At 46.8% G+C, this 24963-nt stretch overlaps 1 protein-coding gene across 1 annotated transcript in view; it reads right to left on the reverse strand.

The window, feature by feature from the left end:
* Positions 1–22921, reverse strand: part of LOC144680391 (heme-binding protein 2-like) — a 38251-nt gene extending 15330 nt beyond the window's left edge. Inside the window, exons 1-2 of the mRNA XM_078541360.1 lie at positions 22799–22921; positions 9035–9164 (exon numbers count right to left, since the gene is read on the reverse strand). Coding sequence (XP_078397486.1) covers positions 9035–9164; positions 22799–22921 — 253 coding nt within the window. The remainder of the gene's footprint in view (positions 1–9034; positions 9165–22798) is intronic.
* Positions 22922–24963: the final 2042 nt, after the last annotated feature.

A 24963-nucleotide genomic window follows, 5' to 3' on the forward strand; every position in this document is an offset into this window, starting at 1 on the left:
GCCTGAAATAACAAGAGAAAATGCTAGAATAACTCAGCAGGTCTGGCAGTGTCTGTGGTGAGGGAAACAGAGTTAACCTTTTGAATCTGTACAATTCTTTCTCAGAGCTGAATCATGTGGACTCGAAATGTCAACTGTGTTTCTCTCTCCACAGATGCAGCTAGACCTGATGAATTTTTAAAGCATTCTCTGTTTATATTTCAGATTTCCAGCATACATAATATTTTGCTTTTAAACTATTAGACTATGATGATAGGAGTACATTTTTATATTCCTGTGTTTATGTGTATATTCTGTGTAGGTAAGGGTAACTTGTGTCTGTCTGTGTCCAGAGTTAATCAATGTGAGATTGTGGGAGTCAGATTCTCTGTAGAGTGTAACGCACAAAAGACTAAGGGTGTTATCTTCTTGCATTTCGTAAAGAGGCCTTATAGTGAGTGTTAAATTACAAGGAAACAGAGTTGGTCTGAAATGAGCATTTGGGGATAAGTTTTGAAATTGATTTGAAGTTGCTGCATTTCATACGAGGCTCAAAGATACAAGAACATTTGCATTTTACAGGAGATTTGTGAGTAAACAGGGGCAGGCATTTTAAATTTTATGGATCCAAAATAGAGATAAAATAGGAACATGCAAGGTTTTGATATTTGGGAGCCTGAGTTTTCAAGGAGATAATTAAAGACAATGGAGAACCATGAAGAAAGGGGTGAAAAGGTATTTATACAAATGGGTTTTCAGCTGTAGCAGTTGCTGTGGGGGACGTCCCACCGAAGGCCAATCCCAGTGTTTTGGAGTGTGCAGAAAAGCTCTGAAAACCTTTTAATTGAGGAAAGCAGCTCAGTTTTGGGCCAGGAGAATATGTGTCCTTAGAAACAATTTGTTCGAACTCTCCCTTTGGAAGAACCACAGAAGCATGGATTTGTTATGGGAAGTCATGGATTGTACTTCTGTTTAAAGCAAAAGCAATTTTTCGGTTTGGGGAATATTTCCTGGTTTTAATGGTTAAGAATCTATAAGAGTTGTTGCGGAAAAATAGTTTTTTTGTGTAACTTTGATCAAGCATTTTGGGTGTCATTTTGTACAATTTATTTTCTTACTGTAACTTTTATCTTGTGTGTTTAAGTTTTACTTTATCTTTTTTTTCAATAAACATGTTAATTTTTAAAATTTTAAAAGTAATAACTGAAGTCCTGTACTTTTGTGTTCTGTAGCTTTCCCTCCTCATTTCTACAATACAGAAAAAGAAAATTACAATCAGCCGAGATGGGTTTCAATCTGAGACCTGGCTTGCTGAGCATTAACATCAGCTGCAGCTGAAACAAGACCTAAAGGCTGAGAAGCCCCCAGTACCGGATGGCCTGCACCCGAGGGTCTTAAAAGAAGCGGTGGCATAGATTAGAGATGCATTGGTTATAATCTTGTAAAATTCTTTAGATTCTGAAAAGGATCCAACGGACTGGAAAATAACTAAAGTAACACATTAATGCAAGAAAAGAGGATGACAGAAAGCAGGGAACTATGGGACATTTAGCCAAATATCAGTCAAAGGGAAAGTGCGAGAATTCATTATTAAGGAGGCTACTGCAGGATACTTGATCAGGCAGAACCAACATGGCTTTGTGAAAGGGGAATCGTTTTTAACAAATCTGTTCGAATTTTATGACAAAGCAACGCTCAAGGCAGATGAAGGGGAACCTGTGGATGTGGTGCACTTGGACTTCCAAAAGGGATTTGATAAGGGACCACATCAAAGGTTACGACACCAGATAAGAGCACATGGTTTAGTGGGTAACATATTAACATGGATAAAAGATTGATTGGCTAACATGAAACAGGGGGTGTGGATAAATGGATCGTTTTCCATTTGGCAAGCTGAAACTAGTGGAGTGCCAGAGAGTTCAGTGCTGGGACCTCTACTGTTTACAATCTATATCAATGACTTGTATGAAGGGAGTGAATGCAAATCCATTTCTCTCACTGTGGCTGGGTCAAAATCCTGGAACTCCCTCCATAACAGCACTTTGGGTGTATCTACACCACAGGAACTGCAGCAGTTCAAGAAGGCAGCTCACCGCTACCTTCTCAAGGGCAATTAAGGATGGGCAATAAATGCTGGCCTAGCCAGCGATGCCCACATCCCTTGAATGCTTTTTTAGAAATGCATGTCAGCTAAATTTGCCAAGGTCACCAAAGTATGTAGGAAAGTAAGTTGTCAAGAGGAGGTAATAAGTCTGCAAAGGGATATAAACAGATTAAGTGAGTGGGAAAAATTACTGCAGATTGAGTGTAACATGGACAAATGTGAGCTTGTTCACTTTGGCAGGAAGAATAGTATTATACAGTATACTATTTAATTGGAAAGAGATTGCATAACCCGATCCTACAGAGGGATCTAGGTGTCCTCATACATAGATCACAAAAGGTTAGTGTGCAGGTACAGCAAGTGATTAGGAAGGCAAATGGAATGTTGGTGTTTATTGCAGGAGGAATGGAATATAAAAGTCAGAAAGTTTTACTACAGCTGTACTGGGCCTTGGTGAGGCCATATCTGTAGAACTGGGCAGTTTTGATCTCCCTTTTTAAAATAAGGCATAAGTGTTTTAGAAGCAGTTCAGAGAAGGTTCACTGGAACCCTCTGGCATGAGGGAGTTGTCTTATGAAGAAAGGTTGAACAGGTTAGTCCTATACCCAGTGAAGTCTTGAAGAATGAGAAGTGATCTTATTGAAACATACAAGATCCTGAGGAGATGTGATAGGTGGATACCCAGAGAATGTTTCCTGTTGTAGGGCAGCTAAAATGAAGGAACAGAGTTTAAAAATAAGAGATCTCCCTTTGAAGGCAGAGATGAGGAGAAACTTTTTCTCCCAAAGGATCGTTGGTGTGTGGAATTCTCTTCCCCAGAAAGTAGAGGAGGCTGGGTCTTTGAATTTATTTAAGGCAGGGTTAGAAGATTTCTGTAAGTCAAGGGAGTCAAGGGTTATGGGGGAGCAGACAGGAAAGTGGAGCTGAGAGCACAGCCAGATCAGCCATGATCTTATTGAATGGTGGAGCAGACTCAAAGGGCCAAATGGCCTGCTCCTGCTCCCATGCTCCTACGTTCATATTGGATGTCCTGTTAGAACCTCCTTATTTTTTACTGCATTTCCCAACATTAATATCATCTGCAAATGTTGGCATTATGCCTTGCATACCCGATTCTAGATCATTAATATTTATGAAATGTGTAATAGTTCCTGACCCCTGGAGAACACCACTGTAAACTTCCTTCCAGTCTGAAAAACAACTGTCCACCACTACTCTCTGTGTTCTGTCACTTAGCCAATTCTGTATCCACACTGCCAATCCCCTTAATCCCATGGGCTTTAATTTTACGAACAGTCTATTATATATTAATTTGTCAAACATCTTTTGAAAGTGTATAGACATAATATCAACTACCCTCATCCAACATTAACCATTAAATATCTCAATGAAGCTAGTCAAACATGATTTATCTGTAACAAGACAGAATTTCCTGCCACTGAGCCTCAGTCTGGACCCAGCATTCCAGCAGCATCCAGTAACCTGAGAGAGATGCAATGTATCAGCTTCCACAAGGGTACATGTCGACTGCAGTAGTGGGATTCATGCCTGGCATATGGAGCCTTTATTATACTAGGAAAATTCAGCAGCCACTGCTGGAGTAGGAACATGAGTTTGGAATCCCATCCCACCATGGGCAGGATTTTCTGTGCCCGCTGGAGTCGGCATGATCGGTGGCGTGAGCGGATAATATGGCGCGATTGGTTTCATGACAGCAGTAAAGCAGTTTGCGATTGCCCGCTCAGCCCGCTATCGGACATCATTGTAACTCATTAGGAAACTCATTGTAATACATCTGCATATCATTATCATCCAGCCCGCCAGAATCGTACCCCCCTCCCCCGGGTCATCCGTCCATGTCAGCAGGATAGTCCGCCAACGTGTTTCACAACAGCACGTAAAAGGAGTGAGCTTGGTGGCCTGCACTTTGAGGGGAACTCGGAGGTGAGTACACAGTAACTTTGTACAGCTCTCGCCAGGGTCACCTGTTGGACTTTAAGCTTCAGGAGAATCGGGGGGTTCGGGTTTAAGGGCGGACCTGCCATTGAGGCGACTGGTGGCTGGAGGACGGGCAAGGGCAGGCCTGGCATTGAATATAGTGCCCAAGTATTCAGTGTGGGTGGGTAGGGTGGGTGAGGGAAGTGGCTACACATTAGGGAACCTGCATAAAGTGGTCATTCCTCTGCAACTGAGACAGCTCAGGTGCAGCCACATTGATATGGTTGGGGTCGGGCTCCTGGCTTACCTGCCCACTCAAGCAACACAGAGGCAGCAAATTACCACCAAGTACCCCAGAACTCCATGTACACCACACCCGCCCCACCCACCCTCAGCCCACCCCACAGGCAGACTGCAAATTCATGAGCATTTTAGTGGGCTGCAGAGCAGTTGGATGACTGCGCACGTTGTACAATCTCCTCGCTAAAGCTGGCCGTGGAGCAGTCACTGCAGGAGACGCTCACAGCTCCTTGCAATGTCAGCATCCCAGTTTAGACCTATCTCCCCAATAGCTCAAGCTAATAGGGCAGCCATGCAGCGCACTATTCTCTGACCATCCAAGTGGTGGCCAGCACTCTCCGGGAAGTGTTATGGGGCCATTACACTTAACCAGGACAGGTTCTTAGTGCACCCATGCTAACCACATGTCTCTCACTTTCATCCTGCAGGCTGAGTACATCAGGATCATGGAGCCTGGTAAACTAGCTGTGTGCCTGATGGCCTACAGGATGTCATGACGACGGAGGAGAGAGCGACTGAGGATCCTGGCTGCATAGAGGCAGGAGCAGCAACCTCATGAAGAAGCGGCGGCTGGTGCTCCAACAAACATCACCCAAGAGCCCCAACGAGCCATTGCAGGCCAGTGCCTAGCCACACCCAGGGTCTATAGACGCTGCCTGTCATTCCTGCAGATGACCAAGAACCAGTGTTGCTGAAGACTGCACATGTCTAGGGAACTGGTCGGTCCCATCTGCCGGATCCTGTAGGATTTGGTGCCACGAGGACATGGAGGGTATCCGCTGCCAGTGGCCGTGAAATTGACAGTGGCGCTCAATTTCTATGCCAGTGGCTCCTTTCAAGGCTCCACAGGTGACCTCTGTGGGGTATCACAAGCTTCCACCCACAAATGCATCCATGAGGTCACGGATGCCATCTTCACGAGGGCACACAACTCTGAGCATTTCACCAGGGACCAGGACAGCCAGGAAGCAAGAGCGATTGGATTCACCCAGATCTCGGGTTTCCCATAGGTGCAGGGTGCGATTGACTGCACCCGTGTGGTGCTCAGGTCTCCATTGCAACATAGTGGACTATATAAACCACACGTGGTTCCATTCGCTGAATGTGCAGCTAGTGTGCGACCACCAGAAACACATCCTGCAGGTTTGCGCACGGTTTCCAGGGAGTGTGCACAATGCCTACATCCTCAGTCAGTCACAGATCCCTGGAGTTTTGCAGGGTCCACAGAGGCTGCAGGATTGGCTCCTCGGGGACAAGGGCTACCCGCAGAGGCCGGGGCTGATGACACCCGTGCGGCAGCCTCAGACTGCAGCAGAACAACGGTATATTGAGGCTCATGCTGCAACTCGTAACTTACTGGAACAGATCATCAGGATGCTGAAGATGAGGTTCCGCTGCCTGGACCAGTCTGGTGGAGCCCTGCAATACAGTCCTCAGCGGGTGACACACATTGTTATCGTCAGATACGCCCTTTACAACCTGATCCTGAAACATGGAGAGGAGCTGGCTGAGGAGGAAATGGAGGAGCTGCACGTCTCCTCTGATGAGGAGGACGCCGACAGGGATGAGGGTCAGGGGGTCCTGGGAGGCGACAATGATGGGGATGAGGCCCTCGCACTGACTAGATGAGGCAGGCGTGCTCAGGAGGTCCTCATAGCTGCTAGATTTGTGGAGGATGGTGACGACATACAGTGAGGAGACACCATAGATCCTCACATCGCATCTGTTAACGTTTGACTCCAGTCTGGCTTATGGCAGTGCAAATACCCTCTGTGATAATGCTCCTGTCATGGAGACACAGTGGAGGCCCTAATAGTTGCTTGATTGCAGGAGGATGATGATGACCTGCAGTGAGGACACTCCATAGATCTTCACATAGCCTCTGACAATGTCATCTCCTGTCTGGCTGAGGGGCAGGTCGGCTGTGCTCTGTGATCAGGGACATATCATAGAGACGCAGCCATGTAACTTTAGAAACATCTAATCATTTGTCCGCCGTCAGCACCTGAGCCCTTCAGGAGCACAGCGTCACTGGTCACAGATGCTGAAGAGACGGGGGTCAGCCCCTCCTTAAAGGTGCTGAGAGCACACTGAGAGAATGAGCGAGCTCTGTGGCACCTGCCCACTACATTCTGGCAGCAATGACAAGCACTGTCGAGGTGCAGACATCAGTAATATTTCCCGGGGTAGAATTTTCCGTTTGTCGTGCGGGTGCGCGCCCGATCTGAACGTGTGTAAAATGATGCAGGATGACATCAGGCGAGCATCCCGACGTCATCGCTCCCTCACGCGGTATTTCAGTGGGCAGGCGCGTGCAGCAGTCGGCAGCTCACCCGCCGACAATTAACAGGCCCATTAAGGACATTAAAGGTCCAATTGAATGAAATGTTTCACCGCCCGTCCGACCTTACGGTTGGTGGGTGGGTGAAAAGGCCAAGCGGCCTTTGGATTTTTTGTGAAACCTCATCCACGGGCGGAATGAGGTTTTAATCAGTCAACAAAAAATACTTAAATGTTTAAACTAATTTCTAACACATCCCTGCTCATCTCACAGTGTCACATGAGCAGGGACATGTTATTAAAATTTTTACAATCTTTCTTTTTATTCCAAGAATCTCCATCTCCGTGAGGCAGCTCTGAGCCTCAGGGAGCTTTTCCTTTGCTTAACCGTGTGCATGTGTGAACTTCTGTGCTGGCCCTCCTCTCCCCCTCCCCCTACACAGGCAGTGCTGAGCGCTGTCCTGCACCTTTCACACCGGGCAGGCCTTAGTTGGCCCGCCAGCGTCAAATAACGATTATGGCCCATTCACGGGCGGCTGTTGGCTCCCCGACCACTTCCACTTGCCCCCAGCCAGCCTGCCCAATGAGGGCAAATTTCTGCCCCAGGGAGTGTGAGGCCGGACCATCACTTTGCTCTGAGGGCTGCACAGAGCAGAGGGAAGAGGCCCTGGACTGAGACACCTGCCTTTATCTTGTGCAGAAAGGTTTCATATCTGAGTGACAAAAGCACTGCTCATCAGAACAAGGGGCCATAGGCAGGGAAATATTCTTGGGAGTCGGGTGGGCTGGATGCTCCATGGGCCACTTGGATGGATGGGCCTGGAGAGTGCACCTGCTGGTCCTCCTCCCTGTCGGTGCCTAGAGGTCCCAGGCTGACCCCTTGAGGAGCAGGGGTAGCCAGGCTGAGATCGAGCTGCCTGGCACCCATCTTGGGTGCATTGTTGGAGGTTCACTATGGCATCAGCGATGGAGTTGCGCCCACATAGCAGTGCAGGAGCAACATCCTGGACCAAGGTCTCCATGGTGGTTGCCGTCCTACCTGTGTTAACCTCAGTGCATTGGCATGTCGGCACCGTCACCTCAGGCTGAAGGCGGACGGACTCCTCCATCATGCCTTTCAAACTGAGGAGTGCAGCGGACATCCCTTCCTGTTGTTCCCGAGCCTGCCTTTGCAGCTCCAGCAACTGTGACATGACCGAGTCCAGAGGCTCATCATCTGACTCGGGCTCAGCACAATTCTGGCCTCCAGCAGTCCTCCAAGTGCCAGAACCCTCTGGATGTGCAATGGGTTTGTGAGTGTGTGAGTTGAAAATGATGAGTGACCTTTCTATTTTTATTCGTTCATGGGATGTAGGCGTTGCTGCCTAGGCCAGCATTTATTGCCCATCCCTAATTACTCTTATTCAGAGGGCATTTTTAAGAGTCAGCCACATTTCTGTGTGTGTGGAGTCACATGTAGGTCAGACCAGCTGAGGACAGCAGATTGCCTTCCCTAAAGGGCATTACTGAACCAGATGGGTTCTTATGACAATTGACAATGGTTTCATGGTCGTCACCGGACTTTCAATTCCAGATATTAATTAAATTCAAATTTGAAATTCCACCATCTGCTGCGGTGGGATTTGAACCAAGTCCCCAGAGCATTACCCTCTGGATTACCAGTCCAGTGATAATACCGCTACACCACCGCCTCCCCTAATTACCCTGGCAGAAAGGAGGAGGTATTTCATCCTCTTGCGGTACTGGGTGGCTGTCCTCTATTGAAGGGCGTTGGCACTGCCAACTGCTGCCACTGCCTCCCAAGCCGGGTTAGTGCTGTTGATGCCCTTGCTGTGGCCAGAGTGGTGGAAAGGACATCCCGGGAGCCCCCACGGCATCCAAACGGTGCTCGAGGGGTGCGTCGCTGAACCTGTGGGCTGCAGTCTTTTCCGTTTCAGGGCCATGTCTTAGGTGCAGCAGTTGTGGTCTGGAAGCACTGAGATGTATGCCTGCAGCTGGACTTTAAATGTGGTGCCCGGCGTGATGCAGCGGCGGGGTAATGGTGGGAGGGCGAATGACAGCCCTCCCGTCATGGAAATAGCGCGTTTCCCGGGAGTACATAAATAATGTGGTGGGCTTGGGATGATACGGCGTGAAAACCCATCATCGTTTTACCTGCCTGCTTCGGCACTGAGTGCAAATCTGGGATGATTCCGCCCCATATGTGGGAAACCTTCCGATTCTGGGAGCATAAAGTCTGCAAATATCAAAGAAATAGCCCAAGTGGCACTTCTACCCACTGGGAACAAGTGAACACGGAAGCCTCTGGGATTGACAATGGGGGGATTTTTCGGTCAGTGTCTCAGTCTACACACTAAGTTTGAAACAAGACAGATCAAAGATCGAAAGGTTGTTTTCTATTCTTTTGTTATTTTGAGGGAACATTTGATGTACCTGCAGCATTAGAGAAATGTGAATAATTGAAAAGTCTCTCCAGGCCGGTCTCTATTGCACGATTCATATCCATTCCAGTAACCACTGTTGCAACAGCTTGAAAGTGTAGGAATTTTTTCTCTTCATAATTCTAAGACAAAAAGAGGAGAATGTATTACCATATGACACAACTGAAGTCCCTCTGTAAAGCGTCAGTGTTCAGAGGACATGCTAATTTCCCAGGTGTGGTAGCAGCATTCATGTCCTGGATGGACTGGGATTGAAAGAGAGTTAGGGGTTTTGATGGAATTCTTGGCATTAACACTTCCTGGTTCATTTTCTATTCTCTTTCAGTCTTTCAACTTTAGCGTTTCCTGCACTATTGGCCTTGCTCCTCCCCTTGGGTTTTCAATAAAGAAAGTAGAGATTGTTATTGACAGCCTTTCACACTGAGTCACCTCCCTCTTAGTGTTCTCAGGGCCAGAGAGAGGAGACATGAGCCCTAGTGCTCCACCTGTCTCCGTGCCCCTTAATCCCAACACCACCTACACCCCATGCGCTTCCCCCACCACCACATCATTCCCCCCTCAATGATGCATGATCATTTATCCCCATTCAAGATTCATCAATTAGTTCACCAAATAATCACAGAAAGGTCCCAGTAAAATGGTAACTCACGTTGTTGGCATCTGGTTGTAAATATCCCCAAATACTTCTTAAATGTTATGATGGTTTCTGCCTCGACCACCTTTTCAGGCAGTAAGTTACAGATTCCCACCGCCCTCTGGGTGACATAATTCTTCCTCACATGCTCTCTAAACATCCTGCCCCTTACCTTAATAGATTTTACTTTACCAGTAAACTCACAGGATAGAAATATCAAATACCTCCTTGTCAATAAAGTGGAATGATGGCACAACATGGTCTTCACTGTCAGTGAGAAGCATTGGAGCCCTAATGTGTCTCTGTGCAATGCAACATTTAAGAGGCCAAAGGACAAAGTCTGAATGGCTCACATTTGTATTTTTATTTTCTTGTTCAGGAAGTCTGAAGACTCTTCTGATTGCTGCTTCTTACTAGGATATATATTTTAATATCTAGTATGCAATACAACTTTATCATGATATTTCAATGCCTCAAGAAACTCATAAAAGCACCAAGACAGAGTGAGGTAATAGGTAAGTAGATTAAAAGACAAGATTGAAGTCAATGGAAAAGACTTTTGAGAATCATGTAGAGTGTAAAACAGGTTACAGATTCACTATGAGCCCATTACGCTCTTGTGTCCTTGCAATTTCACCCCACAAAGCCTGCTCACAGTAAACTTCCATTGGCAAAAAAATAAACAGAACTCCAGCAATGATTGAACTCCTTGACGACAAGATAATTATGGATGATAAAGGTAATCTAGACCAGCTTATCAGATCCATCCAGAATGACACACAAACATACTATTAGGAGCAGGAGTGAGCCATTTGGCCCATTGAGCTTGCTCTGCCATTTAATAACATTCCTTAAACTATAAAAATGATTACCTCTCAAAAGCACTTAATTGGCTAGAAGGTGATTTGAGACATTGTGAAAGGTGCTGTATAAATACATGTTTAACGTTCTTTCATTACACCTGCATTCAGTAGGCAGAGTGACTGTAGCAATGGTGATATTGCAGGACCAATGCTGATTCTCTTAGGATAATTAATCACAGAGCAATCGACTAGTATTAGCAAAGTGGCTACAAAGAAAACACTACATTTACAAAACAAGTTAACTCTGTAACAATATAACCTTTCCATCTGACTTCATTGGCACCAACTCATATTATACTTTAAATGGCATTGGTCCCTTGTATGCTAATGCCACTATCCAAGGGTTTGTCAATCAGACATTTACCAGCAGCTCAGAAAAAATGTAGAGAGAATCGTTGATCTGAATGTTTCAGAGTAGAATGATACATGGTACAAACATTCCGTACGGCCATCACTCAAGAACTGGATTGATTCCCTTGCGCCCAGAAGCTGTCGTACAAGTTGTGTTGAATTTACAGCCTATCCACAGGTTCAATGTGATGTTGCATTTTATTTCTATGAAATAAATGTGCAAATAGTATCTTTTTTTTAATTCTGGTTGCTTTTGAGATGTGTGAAAAACAGGGAAATTAAGTGGAAAAGTGTAATTAATAAAGAAGAATCTCCAAAAGGAAAAAAAAAAATGACAGCAATTTTCAGTGTGACCGAGTACTGGAGTGTGACCTCAACAGAGTCCCGAGAGTTTGGTGAGTTGAGAGAACATTAAATCCCTTTCTAAACGTCTAATAATGTTTATATTTAGCATTTAACATTTAACTGCCAATACTGTTTAAATTCTAAATCTCATCCAGGGGCCCCAAGCAGGGAGAGAGTATCTAACCACTGGGGCACAGCTGTAGATAGCTTGCAATGTTTTTCTGTACCTGGGCTCAGCTAGTGCCTTTATTTTCAGAGCACATGAATTCAAACATTTCAGTGCAACTTAGCACTGGAGTGTGACCTCAGCGCACTGCTGGGAGTTCAGTGAGGAAGGGAGGAAGGTGCAATTCTGCTTTTTCTCACTTTTTCACCTGTAGGATCTGGTTCTTGCTCGACTACAGGGGAAGGATCGATAGAAAAGCTGCGGCAGACATTTAAGGGGATATTTCTGAATACTCAGAATATAATATAATAATATATTCCTACTCTAAGGAAAAATTCTAAAGGGAGGACCGATTGTCCGTGGTTAACTAAAGAAGTTAAGGAAAGTATAAAACTGAAGAAAAAAGCCTATAACAGTACAAATTTGAGTGGCAGTCAGGTGATTGGTCAGAATACAAAGAATGGCAGCGAATGACTAAAAGGCTAATCAGAGGCACTTGCTTAGCAATCATCTGCTCACTGATGCCCAGTTTGTGTTCCACCAGGGCCACTCAGCTCCTGACCTCATTACAGCCTTGGTTCAAACATGGACAAACGAGCTGAACTCCCGAGATTGACTGCCCTTGACACCTATGCAGCATTGACTGGGTGTGGCCCTGGCAAAACTGGAGTCAATGGGATTCAGGAATAAACTCTCCACTGGTTGGAGTCATACCTGGCACAAAGGAAGATGATTGTGGTTGTTGGAGGTCAGTCATCTCAGCTCCAGGGCATCAGTGCAGGGGTTCCTCAGGGAAGTGTCCTAGGCCCAACGATCTTTAGCTACTTCATCAATGACCTTCCTTCCAGCATAAGGTCAGAAGTGGGGATGTTCGCTGCTGATTGCACAATGTTCAGCACCGTTCGCAAATCCCCAGATACTGAAGCCGTCCAGGTCCAAAAGCAGCAAGACCTGGAAAACGTCCAAGCTTGGGCTGACAATTGGCAAGTTACATTTGAGCTTCACAAGTTTCAGGCAAAGACTATCTCCAACAAGAGAGAATCCAACCATTGCCCCCTCATGTTCAATGGCATTACCATCACTGAATCCCCCACGACTATCAACACCCTCGGGGTTACCAATGGCCAGAAACGGAACTGAATGAGTCATATAAATACTGTGGCTACAAGAGCAGGTCAGAGACAAGGAATCCTGCGAGGAGTAGCTCACCTCCTGATTCCCCAAAGCCTGTCCACTACCTGCAAGGCATAAGTGAGGAGTCTGATGGAATAGTCCCCACTTGCCTGGATGAGTGCAGCTCCCACAACACTCCAGAAGCCTGACACCGTTCAGCTTGGTTGATTGGGACCACATCCACAAACATTCACTCCCTGAAACATTGACGCACAATAGCAGCAGTGTGTACCATCTACAAGATGCATTGCAGTAATTCACCAAGGCCCACATCCCATCAATGAACAAAAAATAAACTGCCACCCAAAGGCTTTTGCAGAAAATAAAAACGCAAAGTGTAGCTGGTAACATATTAGGATTGAAAGAGGATTGGCTGGCTGACAGAAAACAGAGAGTATGCATAAATGGGTCTGTTTCTGGTGGCAGGATGTGATGAGTGGGCTTCTGCAAATCTCTGTGCTGGGGCCTCAGCATTTTACAACTTATTAATGGCCTCGATGAGGGGAGTGAAGGCACGGTAGTTAAATTTACAGGTGATAGGTAGGAAAGTATGTTGTGAAGAGGACACAAGGAGTTTGCAGAGAGATATATATACAGGTTGAGCGATTGGACAAAAATCTGGCAGATGGAATGTAATGTAGGAAAATATGAAATTGTTTACATTTTGGCAGGAAGAATAAAAAAGCAGAGTGTTACTTAACTAGAAGACGGCTGCAGAATTCCGAGGTGCCGAGGGATCGAGCTGTTCGAGTGCAGGAGTCACAAATAGTTAGTGCGCAAATAAAGCAAGTAATTAAGAAGGCTAATGGAATGTTATCCTCTAATCCGAGAGAGGTTAAACATAAAAGTAATGATGTTTTGCGTCAGCTATACAGGTCATTGGTGAGACCACATCTCGAATACTGCTGCAGTTTGGGTTGTTTTCGTTGGAGCAGAGAAGACTGAGGGGCGACCTGATCGAGATGTACAAGATTATGAGGGGCATGGACAGGGTGGATAGGGAGCAGCTGTCCCCCTTAGTTGAAGGGTCAGTCATAAGGGGGCAAAAGTTCAAGGTGAGGGGCAGGAGGTTTAGGGGGGATGTGAGGAAAAACTTTTTTACCCAGAAGGTGGTGACGGTCTGGAAAGCACTGCCTGGGAGGCTGGTGGAGGCGGGTTACCTCACATCCTTTAAAAAGTACCTGGATGAACACTTGGTGCGTCATAACATTCAAGGCTATGGGCCAAGTGATGGTAAATGGGATTAGGTAGGTAGGTCAGGTGTTTCTCACGTGTTGATGCAGACTCGATGGGCCAAAGGGCCTCTTCTGCACTGTGATTCTGTGATTCTTTGATTTGGTCTCCTTATTTAAGGAAGGATGTAAATGCATTGGAGGCGGTTCAGAGGAGATTTACTCGATTAATACCTGGAATGAGCAGATTGTATTACGAGGAAAGGTTGGGCAGACTGTGTTTGTTTCCAATGGACTTTAGAAGAGTGAGGGGTGATTTGACTGAAGTATATAAGATCCTGAACGGCCTTGACATGGTTGACATGGAAAGGATGTTTCCTCTTGTGGGTGAGAGCAGAGCTAGGGGGCACTGTTTTAAAATTAGGGGTCACCCTTTTAGGACAGAGATGAAGAGAATTTTTTTTCTCTCAGAGGGTTGTGCGACTTTGGAACTCTTTGCTTCAGAAGATGGTGGAGGCGGGGTCATTGAATATTTTTAAGGCAGAGGTAGATAGATTGCTGTTAGGCAAGGGAATCAAAGTTGTCAGTTGTAGATGGGAATGTGGAAATCAAAACACAAGCAGATCAGCCATGGTCTTACTGAAAGATAGAGCAGGCTTGAGGGGCCAAATGGTCTACTTCTGCTCCTATTTTGTATTATTGCATCTTCATATCCTGAGAGAAATCATTTCTAGAAGCACTCCAGTCATAGGGTTGTTTTCTGTAAAGACCCTTTTTATAAAAGCACTTTATGCTGTTTCTCTGGGATTTCAATTAATTTTTTTTTGCCAAAGCTACAACGAATGATCAGGAATAGTCCTCCCCAGGGACATTTTAGTCCCACAGTGTGACCACATTCTGCTAGATTTTAAACAGGATGGTGCAGGGTGGGATGAATCTAGGATGGAGCAGGGATTTGTAAAACCTTCCTTTAACCCAGGCTTGTCCAACCTCTCGACTCCGAGGGCCACATTTGCATATTTTTCACACTCAAGGGGCCCATGAACAAATTTCAGAAAGATAAGATTTGGCACAAAAATAAACTGAATTTCATTGAAAATTTTCAGAAAAGAAACATTTGCTGAGTGGATTAGTGATAGCGACCACAACATGGTACAATTTAAACTTCTTATGGACAAAGAAATAGACAAGTTGCAAAAAAGTGTTTTGGATTGGGGGAGAGCAGATTTTAGTAAAATAAGGCAGGATCTGGCCAAGGTAGACTGGGAACAGCTACTTGTGCAGAAATCTACAGAAGAGCAGTGGGGAGCGTTCAAAAAGGAAATGGGGAGGGTACAGGCTGAACATGTTCCCTCTAGGGTGATAGGAAAGAGTAACAAGCCCAGAGAATCATGGATGACCAGAGATATTCAGGATACGATGAGAAGGAAAAGAGAGGCTTTTAGCAGGAACAAGGGGAGTAAAAGAGCGGAGGCATTAGTGGAGTACAGAAAGTGAAGGGTGGAGCTTAAGAAAGCAATTAGGAGAGCAAAGAGGGGATATGAGAAAGCTCTGGCTGGGAAAAGTAGGGAAAATCTCAAGATATTCTACAAGTATATCAATGGGAAGAGGATAACCAGGGAAAGAGTAGGGCCCATTAGGGGCGAATGTGGCAATCTATGGGTGGAACCAGAGGACATCGCTGGAGTGTTGAACGAATACTTCACATCCGTCATCACCCAGGAGAATGAGGATGAAGGTGTGGAATTCGGGGAGAGAGACTGCGAGGTTCTTGAGGAAATTGATTTAGGGAGTGACAAGGTATTGGAGGTGTTGGCGGGCTTAAAAGTGGACAAATCTCCATGTCCGGATGATTTGTGTCCCAGACTGCTGAGGGAGGCAAGGGAGGAGATCATAAGGGCGCTGACCCAAATTTTTAATTCCTCTCTGGCCGCGGGGGAGGTGCCAGAGGACTGGAGAACAGCTAATGTGGTTCCGCTATTTAAGAATGGTTTTAGAGATAAGCCAGGGAACTACAGATCAGTGAGTCTCACGTCAGTGGTAGGGAAACTTCCAGTGGTGTCTGGAACATTACCTTTCAGGTCTGATTCTGTGAGGATGACTATGTCAGGCTGTTGCTTGACTAGTCTGTAAGACGGTTCTCTCAATTTTTGCACTAGCCCCCAGATGTTAATAAGGAGGACTTTGCAGGGTCGACAGGGCTGCGATTCCCACTGTCGTTTGTAGTGCCTAGGTCAATGCCAAATAAGGATTTAATTCCCAGACTTTGCAAGAGCAATAAGTGAGTCAATGTCCTCTTTTATACCACTCGTTTCAATGAGGTCCAAGACTCTCAAGCCTCTGGTACACCACACAGCATGTCATTCGAATTGTTCCTACTTTAGGACATCATGAAAAGTTATAACGCTATTGGAATGTTGGTTTCAATTGAAAAGGGAATTTTTAGAAATGTACAGTATTAATTTTTGGTACTAAACCTTAAAAGTGACCTCCCAACCCACACCACCCTCCCGCACCCCTAGCTCAACTTCACTTTCCCACCCAGCCCCCATCTGTGATGTTCCTAGAATCCAGAAATCTATCTCAATGACTAAACATCCATAACCCTCTGGGATAGAGAATTCCAAAGATTCACAAGCCTTTGAGTGAGAAATTTCTCCTCCTCTCAGCCCTAAATGATTAACCCCTTAACCAGGGTCTGTCCCCCCGTGTTCTCGGTTCCCAATCAGGGGAAACAGCCTCCCTGTGTTTGCCCTGCCAAGCCCCTACACAATCTTGTAGCCTCAATGAGATCACCTCTCACTCTACTAAACTCCAGAGAGCATGCCCCAATTTATAATTCCTCTCATCACAGGACAACCCTCCTCATCCCAGAAATCACCCCCGTGAATCTTCATGCATCACCTTTAAAGTGTGTACATCCTTCTTTAGATAAGGAGATCAAAACTACACACAGTATTCCAGGTGTGGTCTCCCTAATGCCTTGTACAATTGGAGCAAGACTTCATTATTCTAGAACTCCAAACCCCTTTCAATAAGGGGCAACTTACTATTTGCCTTTCTAATCATTTGTTATACCCAAATACAAACTTTCTGAGTTTTTTGGATTAAGAAACCAAATGCTTCTAAATACCAAAATGGAAATGTTCTTCATACCAATTAAAAAATTAGAGTTAAAGAGTCATCGAGGCCCATCGAGTCTGCACTGGTCAAACAGTTACCTTACTATTCTAATCCCATTTTCCAGCACTAGGCCCATAGCGGTGTATGCCATGGCATCGCAAGTGCACACCCAAATACTTCTTAAATGTTATGAGGGTTTCTGCCAATACCAACCTTTCAGACATTGAGTTTGCAGATTCACACCACCCTCTGGACAAAAAAATTCTTCCTCACATCCCCTCTAAACCTCCTGCCCCTTACCTTAAATCTATGCCCCCTAGTTATTGAACCCTCCACCAAGGGGACGAGTTCCTTTCTGTCTACCCTATTCTATGCTCCTCAAAATGTTATGCAACTTAATCATGTCCCCCTCAATCTCCTCTGCTCCAAGGAAAATAACCCCAGCCTATCCAATCACTCCTCATAAGTAAAACTCTCCAGCCCAGGCAACATCTTGGTAAATCTCCTCTGCACTCTCTCTAGTGCAATCAGATCCTTCCTATAATGCGGATTCCAGAACTGCATGCAATACTCTAGCTATGGTCTAACCAGCGTTTTATACAGTTCCAGCATAATCTCCCTGCTCTTTTATTCTATGCCACGGCTAATAATGGAAAGTATCCCATATGCCTTATTAACCACCTTATCCACCTGCCATCCTACCTTAAGGGACCGGTGGACATGCACAGCAAGGTCCCTCTGATCCTTTATACTTCCCAGGGCCCTACCATTCATCGTGTCTTCCCGTGCCTTGTTTGTCCTGTCCAAGTGCATCACCTCACACTTATCCGAATAAAATTCCATTTGCCACTGATCAGCCCATCTGACCCTCCTGCCTATATCCTCCTGTAATCTAAGGCAACCCTCCTCACTAATTACCACCCTACCATTCTGGTGACCCTCCGTTTTTCTTCTTATCAAAGTGAATAGCCTCACACTTGCTCACAAAATATTCCATCTGCCAACTTGTTGCCCTGTCACCTAACCGGTATATATCTCTTGGCAGCAGAACAGACAGCACAACCTTCAGAACACCCGGTCATAGCTGCAGAGAATCGTATCGATCCACTGAACTGACCCCAAGGATATAAACTATCAAGTACAGTGAATTGGTCAGATTTTACTCCCATTAGTTTCCCTAGTGCTTATTTTCTTCTAGATAGATTACTTTAAATTCCACACTCTCTTTCACCCTTTCGCTCCCCATTATTTTATGTGGTAAGCCATGGGTGGACCAGTATTCCTGCAGAATTTATTGTTTTTCAATGGAATGTGTTTTCACTGAGAATTTGTAATTATTTCTTTAAATGTTGACCACAGTTTATCAAAATCCCATAGCTCTGTCTGTCCATTATCCAATCCCCTATTCATGTTAATGGCTCACAACATCCGGGGAGTGATAATCACCTTCGGATGCCACTCCGCTCCTTTTCACTCACCCAAGTGTGGAGAGGGTCAGGATGTCGGGAAGGGTAGGGAGCAGTGAGAGGAGGTGGGGGTTATTCATGGAGGGATGGGAGTTCAGGTGATAATCAACGGGGCTGGTAGGAGAGTTGGGTCAGTGTGGGTTAATTGTAGAACAAAAACAGAATTACCTGGAAAAACTCAGCAGGTCTTGCAGCATCGGCGGAGAAGAAAAGAGTCGACGTTTCGAGTCCTCATGACCCTTCAGCAGAACTGAGTATAGTTAGGAGAGGGGTGAAATATAAGCTGGTTTAAGGTGGAGGGTGGGGGGGGGGGGGCGCAGTGGGGAGAGAAGTTGACGGGGGGGTTGGTTGTAGGGACAAGCAAGCAGTGATAGGAGCATATAATCAAAAGATGTCACAGACAAAAGGATCAAAGAGGTGTTGAAGGTGGTGATATTATCTAAGAGAATGTGCTAATTAAGAATGGATGGCAGGACACTCAAGGTACAGCTCTAGCTCAAGAGAACAGGGTGGAGTGTTAAAATGGCAAGCGACAGGGAGGTTTGGGTCTTTCTTGCAGACAGACCGCAGGTGTTCTGCAAAGTGGTCGCCCAGTTTGCGTTTGGTCTCTCCAATGTAGAGGAGACCGCATTGGGAGCAACAAATGCAGTAGACTAAGTTAGGAGAAATGCAAGTGAAATGCTGCTTCACTTGAAAGGAGTGTTTGGGCTTTTAGACGGTGAGGAGAGAGGAAGTGAAGGGGCAGGTGTTGCATCTTCTGCGTGGGCATGGGGAGCTGCCATAGGTGGGGGTTGAGGAGTAGGGGGTAATGGAGGAGTGGACCAGGGTGTCCCAGAGGGAACGATCCCTACGGAATGCCGTCAGGGGGGGTGAGGGGAAGATGTGTTTGGTGGTGGCAACATGCTGGAGTTGGCGGAAATGGCGGAGGATGATCCTTTGAATGCGGAGGCTGGTGGGGTGATAAATGAGAACAAGGGGGACCCTATCATGTTTCTGGGAGGGAGGAGAAGGCGTGAGGGCGGATGCGCGGGAGATGGGCCAGACACGGTTCAGGGCCCTGTCAACGACCGTGGGTGGAAAACCTCGCTTAAGGAAGAAGGAGGACATGTCAGAGGAACTGTTTTTGAAGGTAGCGTCCCTTCCCTTCCCTTCCTTGACCTCTCTGTCTCAATTTCTGATGATAGACTGTCCACCAATATCCATTACAAACATACCAACTCCCATAGCTACCTCGACTACAGCTCCTCACACCCCGCTTCATGTAAGGACGCCATCCCATTCTCTCAGTTCCTTTGCCTCCATCGCATCTGTTCTGATGACGCTACCTTCAAAAACAGTTCCTCTGACATGTCCTCCTTCTTCCTTAACCGAGGTTTTCCACCCACGGTCGTTGACAGGGCCCTCAACCGTGTCCGGCCCATCTCCCGCGCATCCGCCCTCACGCCTTCTCCTCCCCCCCAGAAACATGATAGGGTCCCCCTTGTCCTCACTTATCACCCCACCAGCCTCCGCATTCAAAGGATCATCCTCCGCCATTTCTGCCAACTCCAGCATGATGCCACCACCAAACACATCTTCCCTTCACCCCCCCTGGCGGCATTCCGTAGGGATCGTTCCCTCCGGGCCACCCAGGTCCACTCCTCCATCACCCCCTACTCCTCAACCCCCACCTATGGCACCTCCCCATGCCCACGCAGAAGATGCAACACCTGCCCCTTCACTTCCTCTCTCCTCACCATCCAAGGGCCCAAAAACTCCTTTCAAGTGAAGCAGCATTTCATTTGCATTTCCCCTAACTTAGTCTACTGCATTTGTTGCTCCCAATGCGGTCTCCTCTACATTGGAGAGACCAAACGCAAACTGGGCGACCGCTTTGCAGAACACCTGCGGTCTGTCCGCAAGAAAGACCCAAACCTCCCTGTCGCTTGCCATTTTAACACTCCACCCTGCTCTCTTGCCCACATGTCTGTCCTTGGCTTGCTACATTGTTCCAGTGAAGCCCAACGCAAACTGAAGGAACAGCACCTCATCTTCCGACTAGGCACTTTACAGCCTTCCAGGCTGAATATTGAATTCAACAACATAAGATCTTAAGCTCCCTCCCCCCATCCCCACCCCGTTTCTTCCCCCTCCCTTTTGTTTTTTTCAATAATTTATATAGATTTTTCTTTTCCCACCTATTTCCATTATTTTAAAATCTACAACTAATACCTTGTCAGTCTTTCCACCCCACCCCCACTAGAGCTGTACCTTGAGTGTCCTGCCATCCATTCTTAATTAACACATTTTCTTAGATAATATCACCACCTTCAACACCTCTTTAATCCTTTTGTCTGTGACATCTTTTGATTAGCTGCTCCTATCACTGCTTGCTTGTCCCTACAACCAACACCCCCCTCAACTTCTCTCCCCACCGCACCCCCCCCCACCTTAAACTAGTTTATATTTTACCCCTCTCCTAACTATACTCAGTTCTGCTGAAGGGTCATGAGGACTCGAAACCTCGACTCTTTTCTTCTCTGCCGATGCTGCAAGACCTGCTGAGTTTTTCCAGGTAATTCTGTTTTTGTTTTGGATTTCCAGCATCCGCAGTAGTATTTTGTTTTTATCTCTGGGTTAGTTGTAGCGTCATCAAAGTAGAAAAGGGGTGTGGTGGTTGGGGGATAGTCAGGGGTGAGATGTATTCAGAGTGTTTTGGGATAGTCATGGATTGAAGGAGGGGCGGGGAGTCCAGTGTTCAAAGGGGTGGGATGTGGGGCTTAGTCAGGGGGTTGTGGCGTAATCAGGGAGTGGGAGGGTCAGAGGATAATGGTGGGGGGTGGTGGTGAGTGGTCAGAGTGGTGGAAGGTCTTTCTGTCCTCTTTCTGTCTATTATCCAAACCCCCATTCGTGCTAATGGCTCACAACTTCCTTGGGGTGGAGGGGGGCTGGGGCGGGGGTGGGTCCTGTCGTTGGGGCGGTGGGAGTAGTCAGGGTGTGGGGGTTAGTTTGTGGAGTTGTGGGGTAACCAGGGGGTGTGAGGGCCAGGGGGTATTTGGAGGGGGTGGGGTTTAGTTGAGGTGGAGGGAGGTATTTGTGGTGTGGGAGGAGGGTCTGGGGTTTGGGTGGTGGGGGTATCAGGTAGAGTAGTGGGTCGGGGGGGTAAGTCAGTGCATCATGGGCAAACCATGGGGTGGGAGGACCAGGGGGTTGTCGGGGGGTAGTGGGGAGTAGATGGGTGGTTGTCGGTGGTCATGGTATGAGGGAGGATCTGGGGATTGGGTGGAAGAGTTGGGATCCAGTCAGGGCATTGGGGTAGTCAGGATGGTGGGCTAGTTTGGGGTATGGGATAGTTGGGGGTGAACGGCTTGGATGCTAATTGGGGGCTAAATAGGTGTGGGGGTAGTCGGAGGTGGGGGAATGGTAATTTGAGAGGTGGGGGTAGTCAGGAAATGTTTGGGGGTGGGATGGTTAGTCCGGGGGTGGAAATTTGAGGGGTGAGTGCAGTTGGGAAATGGTTGGGGGTGGGATGGTTAGTCCAGGGGTGACAATTGGAGGGGTGGGGTAGTCAGGGGTGGGAGGTTTAGTCAGTGGGTGGGGGGTTAGTTATGGTTGGTGGGTAGTTTGGGATTGGGGATAGGGGTAGTTGGGCAGTGGGGGGGTGGTTGGTGTTCGGGGGGATGTGTTTCAGTGGGGAGTTGAAGGGTCAGTACCACAGGGGGTAGAAGTGGGTTTAATCTGTCTAACTTTTCCCAGGTAACTATTCTGCTAAGAGAGTCGGAACCATCTAAAGTCACTGATAGAAGTTGGAGTATCGGATAGTTCCCAGTACAGGATAATTGCCCATCACAAGCTTAAATATTCCCGGACATATCCCATGCAGTCCTTGCATGGGGACTTCCGGGATGTCCCCGGCACATCTTCAGGGGAACCTCTTGGGTAAAACTCCCCGGTTTATATTACCCTAGCAAGGACGGAGTGTAATTCTCATAGCCAAACCTGCTTTAAGGACACTGCTGTATTGATGTGACTTTCCAGGTATCTGTGGTGTGGGGGTATCACCTAAAACAAGACTTGGTTTCTTACAGATGTAACATAGTGATCTTAAGTCTGTTATAAATTTCAGAAATTGGGTTAAATTCAGTGAATACAGGAGTAACAGGAATGTGTCCCGACTCTACAGTCCTTCGCATTGTCCCTCTAACCTCTCTGTTTCCACACCAACCCCACTTTAGACCCGCTGCTGGAGACAGAAACCCTGATATTCTCACTACACAAGCTGGCAGTGGAGACCAATCAGCCGACAGCAGCTCATGTATAAAATGTTACCGAGATGCAAGGACCAATTTCAGCCCAGCCTCATGTTTCAGGGTTGGGGGATGCGCTGTCGATTCACCGCAGGTTATTTACCCCAAAAACGGGCATTGAATAATTTCCCCTAGGACAAACATGACAGAACGCAGTAAACTCTGAACAATACTTACCTTGTCCACAATGACTTCTGCGGGCTCAATGCAGTCATTTTCATAACAGAAGTTCTCCACCTCATCCTGACCAGCAAGTTGCTGCCAGAAGAGGAGAGACACAGTTAGGAAGAGTCTCAGCATCCTGGTGTCCGCTCAGATCACTGGTGAACGCACTGAATGACTCTCAGCACCTTCAGGTGGATCTGCAGTTTGAGCAGAGAGCTCAGGTCTTTTTATACTGTTTTATGAAGATGATTTTGAATAAAGTTAAGCTGCAGGTAGCAACATTATGTGTTGAAGAAACGCACTAGCTGATTCATTATGGAAATGTTACTTGAAGTTAGAAACTATTAACTCTCTGAGTGCCGGTTCCCGGGAAGTCTGAACACTCGGGAAGCTATTTTACAATTGATTCCAGTTCACACATTCAGGATTGTCAACCCTCCCTGTTTGGGAGTCGCCTGGAATGGAAGATTGATCTGCCGGTCGCTGGTGTTAGTGACCCGGGAGAAAAGAATTTCACATTCGGGTTTCATGTCTGCACAGTTTCATTTCTTGGGTTTCCTGCAATGGCTGAAAGTGGGAACCCAGTGGCCAGGCTGCACTCCAACCGCGGGACAGACCGCCATTTCCTCACTGAGTAGGTGAAGCTGGTGTGGGTATCACTGCCCAATGACTTGAGCATTTCACATTGTTCCTGTTTGTTTCTTCCCCTCCTCTCCTGAGGTAACTGAGACTGGCTGAGGTACATAACCCTTGGTAACAACTCCCACTGAAGTCCAGTTCCTGACACTGCCTTGGGTTCGCTGATGATTACACGATGTTCAGCAACATTCGCCGCTCCTCAGATACTGAACCAGTCCATGTCCAAATGCAGCAAGACCTGGATAATGTCCAGGCTTGGGCTGACAAGTGGCAAGTAATATTTGTGCCACACAAGTGCCAGGCAATGATCATCTCCAACAAGAGAGAATCTAACCATTGCCCCTTGACGTTTAATGGCATTATCATCACTGAATCCCCCACTATCAACATCCTGACCAGAAACTGAACTGGACCAGCCATATAAATACTGTGGCTACAAGAGCAGGTCAGAGACGTGGAATCCTGCCACATTTTACTCACCTCCTGATTCCCCGAAGCCTATCCACCATCTACAAGGCACAAGTCAGGAGTGGGCTGGAATAGTCCCCAGTTGCCTGGAGGAGTGCAGTTCCCACAACATTCAAGAAGCTTGACATTGTCCAGGACAAAGCAGCCCGCTTGATTGGCACCACATCCACAAACATTCACTTCCTCCACCATCGACGCACAGTAGTAGCAGTGTGTATCATCTACAAGATGCATTGCAGGAATTCAACAAGGCTCCTTAGACAGCACCTCTCAAACCCACAACCACTACCTTATAGAAGGACAAAGGCAGCAGATAGATGGGGACACCACCACCTGGAAGTTCCCCTCCAAGTCACTCACCATCCTGACTTGGAAATATATTGCCGTTCCTTCGCTGTTGCCTGGTCAAAATCCTGGCACTCCCTTCCTAATAGCACTGCAGGTGTTCCTGCACCACACAGACTGCAGTGGTTCAGGTAGGCAGCTCACCAACATCTTCTCAAGCGCAACTAGGAATGGGCAATAAATGCTGGCTTAGCCAGCGAAGCCCACTTCCCTTAATGAATAATTAAAAAAAGCTTTCTAGGCACAGCCTCTCACTGGGTTAATTTATCCCTGGCACTGCCTCTCACTGGGTTTCTGTTTGCTGGGCACTGCCTCTCACTGGGTTTCTGTTTGCTGGGCACTGCCTCTCACTGGGGTGCAATTCCCCTGGCACTGACTGACTGGGGTAAAAGGGAACCTGGAATGGGAGGGTGGGGGGTGCACAGTGTAAAAATAAGGAGAAGCCTAGACATGTGCATCTTTTTAATGTTTTGAAGGCTGGGGAAAGAGGACAGGGATAGATAGCACAACCCCTCGAGACTGACCATCCATTCAGGCCCAACAGTCTATCTGAGTGTCACTCCAGGATCCACTCAGACCCCTCTTCCACCTCCGGTTCAGGCATCCCTTCACCTTCCCCAATTCCAATCATTTCCAGATATTTTCCCTGACCACTTTCCCAATACCAGGGATCATTCTCTCCAACCTCAAGTGGTGGCCTTTTTAATGGTTCTACTATTTTTAGC

The sequence above is a fragment of the Cetorhinus maximus genome, chromosome 5, assembly GCF_964194155.1.
Source record: "Cetorhinus maximus chromosome 5, sCetMax3.hap1.1, whole genome shotgun sequence".
NCBI classification, from domain to species: domain Eukaryota; kingdom Metazoa; phylum Chordata; class Chondrichthyes; order Lamniformes; family Cetorhinidae; genus Cetorhinus; species Cetorhinus maximus.